Below are 15,327 nucleotides of genomic sequence, written 5' to 3'. Positions count from 1 at the left end.
CTCACAGGTATTTTTTCCCTAATGGATCAAAGAATTAACAAATATTTAATTATTTTGTAAATTGCAAGAAGCTAGGGGCTTCAGAGGGGACTTTGTTATTACTTTTGGGAGTTAGATCCCTTAAATTCCAGGCCAGGGCTCTTTACACTGGCTTTTACTTGTCTCAAACTTTCCATTAAACTTTTTCCCCTTCCTACATCTTTTTGGAGAATCCCAAAGCTAATGACTTTTGCAGCTCAGTGATGATGGTACAGAGACTGCTCAGGGCGACATCTTCCATGTTGGTGAACAATTTCTAACAGCAAACAACTGAAACAACCCAGTGTCCTTTAGCAACGGACTACTTAAATACGTTATGATACATCTACATAACGGCACATTATTGCACACGTTAAAGCCCAAGCGGCTTTGTATATTCTGATACGGGAAGATCGAGATGCATTGTTAAATGCAAAGAGCAAGGGACAGAACTTTGTGTGGAATATGCAACAATTTGTATGATAAAGAAGTGGGTCTGGGTGTGGGTGTGGGTGTGGGTGTGCATGTGTATGTCCATGAAAAGACAGACACAAACCTTGGAAGAGCCATAAAAATGTGGCATCACAGGTTGCCTCCAGGAAGGGGATCTGATTGGAGAGAAATGCAATGGAAACTTTCTACTTGACATTCATTTGGTCCTTCTGAAAGTTATACCATATGAATGTATTAATTACTCAAAATATAAATATAATCTCCCTGTCAAAAAATTAATTTAAATGGATTTCATAATGAGGGGAAATTATGATTTGGCCAAGACTTAAAATAGAAATTCCAATCTAGGCTGACCTCCCTTATTCTGATGCAGAAGGTCACAGACTCAGGCTTCAATATGATGAACCCAAAAGCACTAATTCCTGTTATTAGGGAGACCTCAAAGCACAATGAGAACACGCTGGTGCCCCATGTCTGTGCAGTGCTCACGGCCTTTCCCTTCTGTCTTCTGGGGACCTGACATGTCAGCCTTAAGAGGAGAGCCGGGTGCTGATGGGCAGACCTGCACCCTCACGGAAGCGACGGCTTTCACGAGCGTATCCACTTGGCAAGTATTTAGTGAGTTCTAGACACTGGGTTTACCATCAGGAGTAAGTCATCCCTGTCCTCACCCTCACGGGGTTTTAAATCTAGTTAGGGACACAGAGAAATACACTGTCACACAGAAGTCAATTAGAAGTAAAGATACGGAGGCTGGGAGTGTCTAAGTGGGACCTGTGCCTGTCATCTGCCTGTCTATCCAGGGAATCCTTTCTCTCTTCTGCCGGTTCAAAGGGAACTACATTTCCCAGGCTCCCTTGCTTCCCAGCTCCCTGACAGGACTGGCCAGTGAGAGGCCTGATGTTAGTCTCCCCTGGGGAAAAGGAGAGGCTAGGATGATAGTCGTGATAGTCGTGACATTCGTGGCAATGATGCTGGCATTAGTTGGAGGTTCTCAAGGCTGGCCGCTCGTCAGATCCACCAACAGCGCATAAGAAGAGAGACTCCCGGGTCCATCCCTAGAGAATCCCAATCCTTGATGCAGACTCAACGAGAGACCTTTAGAAGAGTCTAGAAAGAGCATGGCTGTTACATAAATTATCTCATTTCATTCGTTTCATCTTTCACACCTGTAGCCGGCAGCATCCGTGAACTGGACAATGCACAGGGGGGAGGCAGCGTCCGTGAACTGGACAGTGCACAGAAGGGGGAGGCTGAGGTGTTACAAGATGGGGGCCATTCGCATGTGGCTAAAACTACCCTAGAAGGGTAGGACACAGCAGTGTCCTGCGCACGGGCTGTCTGCTACCAGAGAGAATCCACTCTTCCACCCCATCACACCTATACGAACACAGCTACTGTGTCTTGGCCCTCATCCCTCTGCAGCCATGCCCCTTGTCTCAGCTTCCTTTTAGAGTGAAACCCCTTAAAGAATATTGTCTGCTCACCTCCCCTTCTTCCTTGCCCCACTCTGACTGGATCCTTGCTACCACTTGCAAAGGTCACCAGGAACACACACCCTGACAAGCACAGCTGACAATGCTGTCTCCCCAGGGACAGCCTCTCAACAGCGTCTGATACGGTTGACTGCGCACTCTTTCTGGCAACACAATCTTCTCGGGACATCTGGGATCCCACCCTCTCCCGTTTTCTCCCCACCAGCCTCCTTCTCAGTCTCAAGGCTGGTCTGTCCTCTCTCTGTACACTCCCTCCCTGGGTGAATTCACCCAGTCCTGTTACCTTAATTGATGACAATTCCCAACTCTATCTCTGGCCTGGACTCATCTCAACCCTGACTTACTCCAGCTGCCTCCTGGGCATTTCCGCTTGCATGTCCAGCAGACATCTCAAGCCATACTATTTAAAATGGAACTCTTGAGTTTCCACGGCTAACCCCCCAACAAATACATCCAAACCCCCCTTCCTCAGTTTTCTCCATCTGAGTAAATAAAGCCTCCACCTTCCTAGTGGCTTAGACCAAAAATCTGCGATTAATACTTACCCCTCTTATTTTCCTTCTGACCTACATGCAATTCATCACCGAGTCTTACCGACACTGCTTCCAAAATATATACCAGGGCGAAGCACTTCTCCCATTTCCAGTCCGCAGTGCTGCAGTGCTGCAGACCACCAGCTCCTGCGTCCCCTCCTGCCCTGCTGTACCATTCGTGGTCCACACCACACAGCCAGAGTGATCCTTTCCAAGCAAACACTGACATACTTCCCCTTACTTAAAACCTTCTAGTGGCTTCCACTAGACTGAGCCTTGCATGAGGTGGCCTTTGCCGCACCATCTGATACACATATCTTTATGCTCACGAGCCTTCCCGCCATCTCTTGGGAGTGCCAAGCTGCTTCCTGACTCACGGCCCTTGTCCTGGGTGCCCCTCTGTTCATTGTACAAGTCTTATCTCCCTCAAGTGATTCAAATGCCACCTCTGACCCTATCTGAAGCGGCCACTCCCCCCAGCCGCAGGGCGCATCCGCCACAACCCTATCACACTTTCTTCGCCGCCCCGACAACACAGGATATTAGCCCACGTTTATTTGTGTTTATGTTGGTGTGTGCCCTACTAGAGTATCAGCTCCCTGTGTGCAGAGACTTTGTCCTGTCGCCCCAGTCACTAAACCCGTTCCCAGGGCACACAGGTGCCCATACCTCTCTGTCACATACATGCAGGATTAAATTCTAGGAAGCAAGTCATCTTGAGCCAAGCTTCCTCCTCGTTGCCCAGCTCTGGCCTGTTCTGAGTCTTCCTTTAGCTTCCAAGTCTGTGGGCAGGACAAATGCTATTCTCCTGAATCATCTCCAGTAATGTTCCTGCTTGGACAGCCCAGCCACATGCCAATTGAACAACTCTGGGCACATTTCCTACACCTTCTGAGCCTTGGTTTCCACACCTGTAAAATGGACATAACAATGTCTATCTTGTAAGGCTCCTGTAAGAATCAGATGATTTATGGAAAGTGCTGAGGATGGCCCCTAGAACTCATTTGACACCTCAATAAACTAAAAAAGAAATAAAAGAAAATCCACGGTGATAGGTAACACTCACTGGGTACTCGCTATGTGCCAGGCACTATTTTAAGTGCTTTATACTCACTGGACACCCTATGAGATAGGTAACCTTGCCACCCCATTTGCCACGTGAAGGAAACAGATCTACAGCTTGAATACTTGGTCATGTTCACGTACTATTAAATGAGAGATTTACCATCCGATCACCCTGACACTAAGCTATCCACAATGGTGGCTGCCATATATCCTCACAGCCATTTATTCTTCTAGCAATCACTCGTTCATTCAACTGACATTCATTCACTCAACACACATCTGAGTGTGGACTGAGTGCTGAACACCATTCTAGGGTCTGGCATATAGCTGGGAACACGCCCAAGTCCCTGCTCTTATGTTCTTTTAGATAAACAAGTAAAAATAAAACATATGTAGCATGTCAGATGGCGACAAGGGCTGTAGAGAAAACTAATGCAGGGAAGGGGAGGAAGTTTACACAGGGAGACATCTGGAAGGTGACATTAAGCGTAGACTTGCAGAAGGAATGCAGATAAGCCATATGGGTATCAGGGAGCCACAAGCTTTGCAGGGAGGAATGAAGAGTCAGACGTGGGCTATTTTCAGGTATGCCAGTGAGGCCGGCGGGGCTGGAGGCAGAGGAGGGCAGGAGACCAAGTACTGGGATGGAGGTAGAGAGACTGGCAGGGGAGCTCAAGAGGGTCTTGTATGAGCCACCATGACAACCTGGGTTCTCACCCGGAAAGAGAGGGGCAGCCACTGGAAGATTCTAAGGAGAGATGGCATGGCTCTGACGACATCTTACATTAACAAGATCATGCAATCTTCTATGTTGACCATGGGCTGTAGAAGGAAGAGTGGGAATAGGGAGACCAGCTGGGGAGATCTGGCGATGGGTCATGCCAGGACTGATGGTGATTAGGACCAGGATGGCAACAGAGGAGGTAATGAGACGGGGTCAAACCCTGGTTTGTTTTGAAGACAGTTGATGGGATTTACAGACAGACTGGATGGAGGTGGAGAGAAAGAGGAGACAAGCATGCCACCAAGTGCTTTGGCCTGAGCTCCTGCACTGGACGCGATGGTGTATTTTGTGCTATGCAGAGAATGTTAAAATCACATCCAGATCCAGACTTGAAACATTTGCAAACAGGGCTGCACACCCTCTAAGCAAGTTCATCATATTAATATATTCCTTCCCCAAATAACCCCCAGCCTGACAGTGTCCCAGCCCAAGGAGGGAAACCTTACTTGCAAACTAATTCGCAAAGCTGACTCACTGGGGTTCAGACATGGGGATCTTAATGATTTTTTTTCCCATTTTTCCCGGGGGATGAACATGGCAACAGAAACAAGGGAGACCAGGGCCATGCCATTTCTGAGGACAGAACTCCAGCGACCCCTGAGGACCCACCTGGGACACCTGATTCATTGTCCTGAGCTTTCCCGTAGTACAGAATCTTCCTGTGCAGCCCAGAAGATCATCAGCTCCCAGCAGAAGGGGCCAAATACAAGCAAGAGTGATAAGGTGATGAGGAGAGTGGAGAGTAGGTCACCTGAGAAATGGCCAAAGGGACTCAGCACACTGAGCCTGGACAAGAGAAGGCTTGGGGAAAATGAGAGAGTTTCCACTATGCCATGCTTTAGCTCAACGCACAGGACCAAGTGGTGGAAGACACAGGCAATATTTCAGTTTGGATTTAGAAAGGACTTTTGTAAAGTCCTAGTGAAATGGGGAAACTCTGGAGATAATGGCTGCCACCACCCACCCTTCCAACAATTTTTTAGCCTACCTCAGCCTATAAACCAATATCATACCTTGTTTCCACCAATCCTCATCCTCCTCACGTCCGTCTTTTATCGCTTACCCAGCCTGACTTCCATGATCCATCATTTTAAACAGCCATACACCCTCAATTCCTTGACTCACTGACACACTTGCCTTCATTGTACGTGCCTGGCAAACCCCAACCCTGGTTAGATTTTGACCTACCTCACCCATGCACCACAGAGCTCAGCTTGGCTGGAGAAAAACCCACAACTATGTTGACTGGTGTCACTTGAAATTCATGAGCACCAATCTCAAGGGGGCTTTCAGGACCCTAGCAGCCATTTTGTGGTTCCCTGGTTTGTTCAGTTTCCTGCTCTCCTACAGGACTACTTGCACATCTTCTCTCTCTCCAAATCCCCTTATCCTCCTTCTCAGCTGATGACCTTGCTTTCGACTCCACTGAGAAAGCAGATGCAATCCAGAGAGGATGTCACGTGTTCCCTCCACATGTATCGACCTCCCTGCTTCTGTGCACACACCGTCTTCCCTCATGTTCCTATGGACATACTGTCCCCGCTCCCATCTGTGGCCGACCTGTCCAGTTACCGACCAGTTCCCCACCCCCTCTCACCTGCACAAGAATTGCTTCAGCAAGTTTCTCTCTTGCTCCTGACTATCAATTCTTCCCCCTCTGCTGGAACATCTCATTAACGCGCTGCTGTAGCTCTCATCTTAGAAGGAAACTACACTCATCTACGCTCATTGTCTCGAGTTCTTCTTCTCTCTTAAGCTCCTGGGTATGATTCACCTAGACCCCTGCAGGCCAGCCAAGGCCAGACCTGATCTGCGAGGACAGCCTGGCTGGGCTCTCTTCCCCTTTTCTCTCTTCTGCTTCCATCACCTTCAAGGGAACTCCTAAAAAGCCCTCAACAAAACACATGCATCCCAAGCCCCCTTGCAGGCTCTGCTTCTGGGGAACTTGCTTTCCTAAGACAATTCCAGCCTGAAAGAGGAGACGGTCAGCAGCCAGTGTATGTGTTCTGTAATGGATTGAATTGTGTGCCAACTCCTCTGTTGAAGCCCTAACCCCCAACATGACTGTATTTGAAGATTGGGCGTTCAAGGAAGTAATTACGGTTAAATGAGGTCCTAAGGGTGGGGCCCTAATCCGATGGGACTTGGGTCCTTATAAGAACAGACACCAGGTGTGTTCTCACATAGGGAAAAAGACCATGTGAGGACACAGTGAGAAGAGAGCCGCCTGCAAGCCAAAGAGAATGGCCTCAGGAGCACCCGACCCCATTGCCATTTTGATCTTGGACTTGCAGACTCCCCAACTGTGAGAGAAGACACTTCTGTCACGCTTGCCATGTATACACAGGCTCCTCCAGTGGGCCCGAGAGAGCTAATGTTCTTCCCCACTTCTATAAAGTAAGGACACATTTAAAAATATTGAAGTAGAGAAAGAGAAGAGGGGCGCCTGGGTGGCACAGTGGTTGAGCATCTGCCTTCGGCTCAGGGCGTGATCCCGGCGTTCTGGGATTGAGCCCCACATCAGGCTCCTCCGCTATGAGCCTGCTTCTTCCTCTCCCACTCCCCCTGCTTGTGTTCCCTCTCTCGCTGGCTGTCTCTCTCTCTGTCAAATAAATAAATAAAATCTTAAAAAAAAAAAAAAAAAAGAAAAAGAGAAGAAAAATAACACTTTTGAGAACCTGCTATTTGCCTGGCGTGATGTATCAGAGGCTGGTTATTACTGCTTGTTCAATACCCATCATCCTTCTTCTGGTGGGAGTCCCCTGGATTTCCTCCAAGAAACATTCCTGCCCTCACTCTGTGCGGTCACATCCCCACCCCACTGTGGCCCCAGGAATGGGCACATGATACAGGAATCTTAAATTAAATTGAGAATGTTATTTGCCAAGATTTCTCAACCTGGGAACTATTAACATTTGGGGCCAGAAAATTCTTTGTGGTGGGGGCTGTCCGGTGCACTGCAGGAGGCTTAGCGGCCTCCTTGGCCTCTGATAGATGCTGGTAGCACCCCCTCGCTGTGACAACCAGAAACGCCTCCAGATATCGTCAGATGTCCCCCGCTAGGGCAAAACTGCCCCTGGTTGAGAAGCTCCAGGGGCACGCAACCTCACACAAGTAAATGAGATTCGGGCCTGGGACTTTGCTAGAACTACTGGACGGAGAAGTCTGTGCTGGGGATGCCGAGCAGGAACAGGGTCGCCCTGAGCTGCTGGGGCCATCCCGCCCCCACTGGGGAGAGAGAGCCTGAAGCCAACACGGAGCAAGGCAGAGCTGAGAGACAGAGAAAGCAGACAGGTGCATTCAGCTGAGTTACATTCCAGCTACGCAAGCCAGTTAGTTCCGTCTGGGCCGGAGCCAGTTTGGTTTGGGTTGCTGTCACAGGCTTGAGTGACATGACACATTTAGTAAATAGTAGCTTCTGCCACTCTTAGGTGGGCTTGTTTACCCAAGCTTTACAGATTTAAATCTGCCTCTTCTTGTATCTCTGCTCCCCATCCCCCCACATGTAGCGCTTCCAGTCACCGTGATGACGTGCAGAGCGAACTGCTCGTGGCCAAGCGGCAGGCTCAGGCCCTGCCGTTTGTCGCTGAGGCCCAAGTGCCAGTCACGGTGCCGGGCTCCCCGTCGGTGTTCAAAAATATTTGTTGCGTGGACGAATGTGGTTATGTGGCTTGCTCAAGAATACGCCTGAGCATCCGATTTCAAAGCCCGAGTGAGTTTCCCTCTGGTTTTTTGCGTATTTGCTCTGCTCTGCTCTATGGGGAAAAACTAGATCCAATGACACGTGTAAGGAGGCTGACTTCAGTGCGACTGGAGGAACATATTCACAACCGGCTCTGTCGAGTGATGGGCTAATGCACCTTGGAAAGAGCTCATGAGGATGGGGACAAGGATGACAATCCACTAGTCAACGCAAGGTGGGCACTGACTCCATGTCAACCGCTGAGATGAGCACTTTACAGCCCCTGTCTCATTTCACCTTCATGACAACCCTCTGACGGGCCACTGCTCTATCTTCATTTTGCCACTAACGAGCCATGCTGGGGAACTTGAGTAACTCATACATGGCCCACGTGCTGTGAGCATCAAGGATCCTCTACCCAACATCCATGCACCAACATGGTTGCCATCCTGTCTCATGGGGGAAGGAGGGCTCCGTCATGAGAGCCATGTAAGCTGGGGACAGTTGACCCCAAAAGAGGGGAGGGATTCAACCAGAATTCCCCAAGCCAGAGACTCCGGGAAACAAGGAATTTGCACCCCGGCTCCTCGTGTTCCCCCATCCTCACTCTTCGCCCAAATCACAGACGAGTTCAACATGTCCTAGCAAGGGTCAGCTCCCTGTGGACCTGCTGGTGACCAGGCCCACCTGACTCCGAGGACCCCCAACTCCACCCAAATTTCCCCCCACCAGTCACATGTTTGAGTCCCTTCCATCAGACCCCATCCCAGTCTTGCACATTAAGCCCAGACTCTTCTTTTTCCCCAACAGCCCCCCTGGGACACAAATAATGAGGCATCAAGAAGCAGTTTCAATAGACACCATGTGATCCGGTCAAACAGACCAGACCTGAATCTCGGGTCAACCTCATTCTTTGTCACCTTGGGCACATTGCTAGGCCTCCTGGGGCCTCAGATTCATCGCCTGTAGAATGGGGACAACATACAGAGTTGCAGAAGTAAAAGAGGCATGAATAACAAGCACGGCTATGTAGTGGGGGGCTAGATAAATGGTAGCAGACTTCTCTGGGTTTTGCTCCTTTTCCTCCCAACAGAGTTACTATTCAAGCTGAGACTTCATCTCAGTTCAACTGTGATTCCCATAATGATGAAAAAAGGAACTGGCAGCTGGCCGAGGCATAAGGACCAACACCTTTTGATAGAATCTTTCTCCAGCCTAGAACGTCTCCTTCACTTAGAAAATCACTTTCTTTGAAACCTACTGTCTCTTTTCCATTCCTTCCAGGTTTTTTTTGCAGCATGCTGTTGGGAGTTGCAAAGCCACTTTCATTGCCTTCACTTTACATGTGGGGAAAGTGTTGGATGAGAGGTGAGGGGGCAAAGTCCCACATCACACACCTGGCAAGCTGGGGCGCCAGGACCTGCTGGGCCACAGCATCCTGACCCCAACTATAGTGTGGCTGTCCCAGTACCATCCACTTCGGAGCCTCCTTATGGGGCAGCCCGGGGGTATAAGTGTCATGGCCAGATACAAGGCAGGTGTATGTGACAGGCCATAAATCCGGGGGCCAGGGGTGACTCTATCTATCTAGATGAGACCAGAGGACTGGGGTCAGGAACTGGCCTGGGCCAGGGGCTTAGCAACAGTGCTTTACAGACCCTGGTCAGTGAGGCCAATCTGGGGGCCAAGTAGTCACTTCCCTGTGGTCAGTCACGGATTTTATAGTACCGTTGCCAGCAGACCCCTACTCACAATCTGCTTGGCATAGTGGAAGGGGCGCCATGCTGCAGAGTTGGTTACAACCTGAACTCAGGCACCATGTAAGCTCTCAACTCCATCCCCCCACCCAAGACCCCAGGGAGTGGAGAAAATGAAAGAAGACAGTGTATGTGTGTGTGCGCGCGCGCGTGCGCCTGGAATATTGGAGGACCTCAGGAAATGGCAGCCCTCACTCCACTATGCAATAGCTGTACTTCTCTGGAGGGCGAAGTTCCCATGAGTTACCACCTGGAAGTGACCTTAGGGTCAAGGAAGATGTCAGCACCTCCCCTGCCTCACTGGGGTACCACATGAGCATGACACACCTGTTTTCAGGACGGCTCCCTGCCCCAGCCTTGTGAAAGCCTGCTCTGAAACACCATCAGTTCTAACTTGCTCCTTGCTGGGGATGTGAGGCTGATGGTAAAGGAAGGGGTGGCACTTTTTAAAATAGTGCTTCTGGAGCCCAGAGAAGAGGTAAGATTTTCTGGGGTCTGTTGAATCTCCTTTCCAGTTCAGGTCAAAGCAATATGGAGAGCTGGTGAGCACTTGCTATGTTTGGGTGTCAGGACGGAGTAAGATATAAGAGTGAGTTCCTGTTAACAGGCTCTTCTCCCTCCACTCATTGTCTCTGGTCCCTATAGCATTTCCTACAGGCCACTTTACAGAGGGGGAAATTGAGCTTCAAATACATTAAAGGACTTGGCCAAAGGCACACGACTGGAGAGTCGAAGACTCATGAGTCAAGTTCAGACATGAATGCTGCAGAGACTCTGCTTTTCCCCTAACACCTCAGTATCCCCCCAGGATGTTACAAGTGAAGATACAGAGAAAATGTCTGGGGAAATGTACTGATAATCAATCTGATCTCGGAGAAGTCTTCAGGACAGAAATCAGTGAGAAACAAAGCTCAGGCGGTAAAGTGGATCTGACTGGAGAGGACCTGGGTGGGAAATTTCAACATGAAGTGTTTGACACTCACTGCAGCTGTATTTGTAATACAACAGATCTGAGACAACCTCAATATCTATCCATGGGAGACTGATCTGATAAGTTATCATACAGTCATATAACAAAACGTTGTCCTCTATGGCCTTATCTAGAACAGTCGCTAAGACACTGTGCTGACTCTTCTCCATTTGCTCCTGCAGCCAGATCCATCTCCTCCCTCCCTGTCCTGCTCTGAGCGCTGGGAGCAGGTCCTCCTGGACTGTGCCAGCACGGCTCCTTGTGCTTCTGGTTTCTCCTTGGGTTTGACCAGTGAGTGGCACTGGCAGCAGGTTGGACGGTGGGAGGAGAGAGAAGCCAGGCTATTTCTCCCCTACTCCCTCCCTGTTTGGACAACAGGGGCTGACATAGCCCAGTCCACACAGCCCTTCACAACCTCAGCTCCTGCTTGTCAGCCCACTGTCCATGGTCTTCACTCCTCCTTGACCTCGGCTGCCCTATCTCCCCCCCTTGCTCTTCTGGTACTAAAACATCTCCACCTGAGATGTCTAAATGGAATTCTGTTGCCTTCTGGGATCTTGACTATGATACAGACATATTGTGAACATTACAGAGGGAATCCCCAGGCAGAGACAGTCCCCACTAACCTCCCAAGAACTTTTCCGATCAGCTTCACCATTAAAGTCCCCACGAGTCCACCGATGGCGAATATGGACACCGTCACAGACCAGAGCAGAGTCAGAGTATCTGGGTCTACTGGATGCCCATACCTTCTTTCCCATGATTCATTGTAGAAGGACTTGATGTACTGAAACAAACAACAAATCATGTTATTCCATCCTGCTGTTTGAAACCAGTCAGTAGGTAAACAAAAACAGCTTTTCTAGAGCATTTTCTGCACACTAGGCCTTTTGCTAAGTTCTGTTTGAGCTTTATTTCATTGAATGCTTCTAACAAATTTCGCGGACGGGCCCTATTTTTGCCTCATTTTGCAGATAGGGAAACTGAAGCTCAGAAAGACAAAGTGACTTGCTCACTTTGGCAAACCTGGAAGTCCAACTCAGATCTGACCCCAAACCTGGGTAACCATTTATACCCCGGCCTCTCCACTCTAGCGCACAGCAGAACCAACTGGGAAATGTGTTACAAATGCACACTCCCAATGTAACAGAGAGTCTTTCCCACCTTGACGTAGGCAAAGATACACCATAAAGCAAAACCAAATGCTCATTTGGGTTTCATCAACATTAAAATGTTCTATTTTTCAAAAGACACCTTGAAAAAATGAAAAGACAAGCCACAGTCTGAGATAACACATTTGAACACACATACTATACAGGACTTAATACCCACAATATATAAAGACCTCTAAGAAATCAATAAGACAAACAACCCAATTAAATGAGCAAAGGACTTGGACAGACTCCAAAGAAAATGCAAATGACAAGTTAATGACATGATGCTCAATGTCATTAGACAACAGGCAAATGCAAATTAAAACCATAACAAGATACCACTTTGCATCGTCTAGATCCCCATTGTTCTCGATTCTGATTTGGTGGGTTTGGGATGGTGACTGGGTGACTAGTCATGGGACTAAGCTCCTCAAGGGAGTTCCATCCCCAAGATACTCATAATTATCCACTGATACCAGACATGTGCCCACAAACCTTTCCAGAGCCAGCATATGACACTGAAGAACAAGCCTAGGTTCCGGACGCACAGACCTGAGTGTGAATCCCAGCGCAACAACAATTTGCTAACGATTTAAACTAGCTGGACTTTGCTTCCTCATCTGCAAAATGGGAATGATGACACTGACGTCTCAGGGCTGTTGTGAGGGTCATGCTGGAGTTTGGAGTAGTGCCCAGTGCTTGGGTGAAGCTCACACAATCCCCAGGAGGCTAAAAACTAACAGGTCTGGTAAGACCAAGTAGTGATCAGCAGTGTGCTCTCACGCACCGTGTTCAATCTGTACAACCGTCTTAGAAAACAGTCCGGCATCATACAGTAAAGTTGAAGATGCCCCAAACCTACAGCCCAGCAAATCCATTTCTAGAAAACTCCTTTCTACCTGCTCTAGGACATATCTACCCAAAATTCCATGTAGCGTTGCTTATAACAGCCCCAAATGGGAAACAACGCAGATGCCCACCCACAGTAGAATGGACAAATAAGTTGTGGAATAGTCACCATATGAAACACTAGAGTCACAGACATGAATGAATTACAGCGACGTGCAAACACACATAAGAAAGTCTCACACAAAATAGCATTGAACAAAATAAGCCAGAAACAAAAGAATACATATAGAATGATGCCATATATAAATTCAAAAATATGCAAATATAAGTGTTTTGGTGGAAATTACAAAGAGATTGTGAAACTACAAAGGAAAACAAAGAATTACTGCAAATGTCAGGTCAGTGGTTACTTCTGGGGAGGGGTGGAAGAAATGGTCTGTGTGGGGCACATGGGAGCATCCTCTATTCTTAGTCTTATTCTTAGCTGGGTGCCAGATTTATAATCATTCTTTAAACTCTGTGTATGTGTGTGTATGCAATGCATATGTATGTATCTTATATATTCTTTTTAAGTATAATACATTCCACCAATCTAAAACTTTTTTTTTAATGGTGGGAAAGTATTCCAGGCAGAGGGAAAAGCATGTGCCACAATGGCATGGCAGAAGAAAGCTTACAGAGTCCACAGAATTGAGCAGGCCAGTGGGGGTGGAATGGTACAAGGAAGGGAAGAAAGGGCTGCATGGAGTTGGAGGGGCAGGAAGGGGAGGTCACACGGGACCTTAGAGGTCATGGTAATGAGTCTGCTTCTTACTTGGGCTTTTGGGGGAAGTTGGCATGGGAAACAATTGGAGGGTTTTAAGCAAGGGGAGTACATGGTGGTTTACATTTTTAGCAGATTGGTCTGGCTTCAGAGTGGCAAGAGAACTAGACGGAAGCTAGCAAGGAAGCTGGCACCATGTAACAGTCCAAAGATCTCGGTGGCCTGGACCAAGCAGTGAAAGTAGTGAGAAGGGGATGCATCTGAGATATGTTTTGAGAGTAGAACGGACAAGACTAACTGGGTGACTGGCTCCAGATCTGGGGAGGGAGGGTGTTAGACATGGCTAAGGGAAGACTGCCATGTTTCTGGCCTAAGCAAATGGGCTGATGGCAGGAGATGCAGGGAGACAAGGTAGCATCCTCTCCCGACAAGATATCCATTCTCTTCCCATTCTCTCTCATTCTTTGGCTTCCTAACTATCTGACTCACAGGATGGAGTAAGGCCGGAATATATATATTATCAACAACTTCAGCTATTCTGAAAGATGATGAAGTTTCCACACGACACTCACCATCCACTGATTCATTCAACAAGCATGACCTGAGTACTGAGACCTGAGCTGGACAAGAGACAAACAAACATGGCCCCCCAGACCTCAAACATCATCCAGCCTACGGCAGGGGATAGTGCATTGTACCACTTACGGATGCTCTTGGCTGCACATCACAAGATATCAAAACTCAAAACAGCTAAGCAACAAGGACCCTTATTAGCTTACACAAGTGCGAACTCACGGGAGTGCTGAGCTTCAAATCTGTTGATCTGGTGGCTCAGTACCACGGCCAAGAATCCAGGTGCTTCCTTTGGCTTCACTCTGCTCTCCACAGTTCTGACCTCATCCAAAGGCTGCATCCAACCACAAGTACAGGATGACTTCTAGAAACCCTTTCGGCCACATGCTTTCCCATTCAGGTGTGACTAGAGAGAGTAATCCTAGCCTCTCAAGGGTCTCGTGATGCTAAGATCTTTCCAGAAGCCTGTAGCAACCTATCCTACCGGTCCTGGTTGCGGCATAGGCCCCTCACTAAGCCAATCATTAAAGAAAGGGATAGGAAATGTCACCTGGACCTCTGGCCCTTAATTCCATTTCTTTATCTTCTCTCCACCTTACTAAACATGCCACCGTTCTCTTATTGCTCAATCGAAATATGTGAATTCATCCTTAATGCTTGCCTTTGATCCATACCCTCAACTAAGCCATGCTGACTTATCCCTGTGTTATTGGTTGAATTGTGACGCCCCCTCAAATTCACATGCTGGAGTCCTAACTCCCAGTACCTCAGAATGTGACCCTATTTGGAAGTAAGGTCATTGCAGATATAATGAATTAAGATGAGGTCATACTGGGGTAGGGTAGGACCCTACCCCAATTTGCTTGGTGATCTTATAAAAAGGGGAAATTTGGACACAGGGCATTTTTATGGGCTGAACTGTGTACTCCCTCAAAATTCACAGGTTGAATCCTAACCCACAGTGCCTCAGAACGTGAGGTATTTTGGGACAGGTTCTTTACATAAGTAATCAAGTTAAAATGAGGTCATTAGGGTGGGCCTGGTCCAAAATGACTAGCATCCTTATAAAAAGGGGAGATGTGGACACAGAGGCATGCGTAAAGGGAAGACAATGTGAAGAGGCACGGGGTGGAGACAGGCACCTGCAAGCCAAGGAGTGGACCCTAGAACAGACCCATCCCTCACAGGCCCTGGAAGGAACTGACCCTGCCAGGACCCTGATCTCACACC

General features: G+C 48.3%; 1 protein-coding gene across 17 annotated transcripts in view; it reads right to left on the bottom strand.

The window, feature by feature from the left end:
• SLC2A9 (solute carrier family 2 member 9) overlaps positions 1-15,327 on the bottom strand; it is a 286,157-nt gene that overhangs the window by 206,899 nt on the left and 63,931 nt on the right. For 16 of the 17 annotated variants that reach the window (XR_015725597.1, XR_006775167.2, XR_006775166.2 and 13 more), the window contains one exon: positions 11,385-11,545. Coding sequence is in view for 14 of the 17 variants with exons in the window: in XM_045771357.2 (XP_045627313.1) it covers positions 11,385-11,545 (161 nt within the window). In the remaining 3 variants the exon portion in view is untranslated. Of the gene's footprint in view, positions 1-11,384; positions 11,546-14,319; positions 14,432-15,327 lie in introns of all 17 variants that reach the window. The other variant, XM_045771363.2, reaches the window with a different exon arrangement.

This window comes from Ursus americanus, chromosome 8 (genome assembly GCF_024610735.1).
Source record: "Ursus americanus isolate L20-20 chromosome 8, mUrsAme1.1.p, whole genome shotgun sequence".
Taxonomy (NCBI): domain Eukaryota; kingdom Metazoa; phylum Chordata; class Mammalia; order Carnivora; family Ursidae; genus Ursus; species Ursus americanus.
The sequence above is the reverse complement of the archived record's forward strand: the minus strand, read 5'-3'. Positions and strand labels throughout refer to the sequence as shown.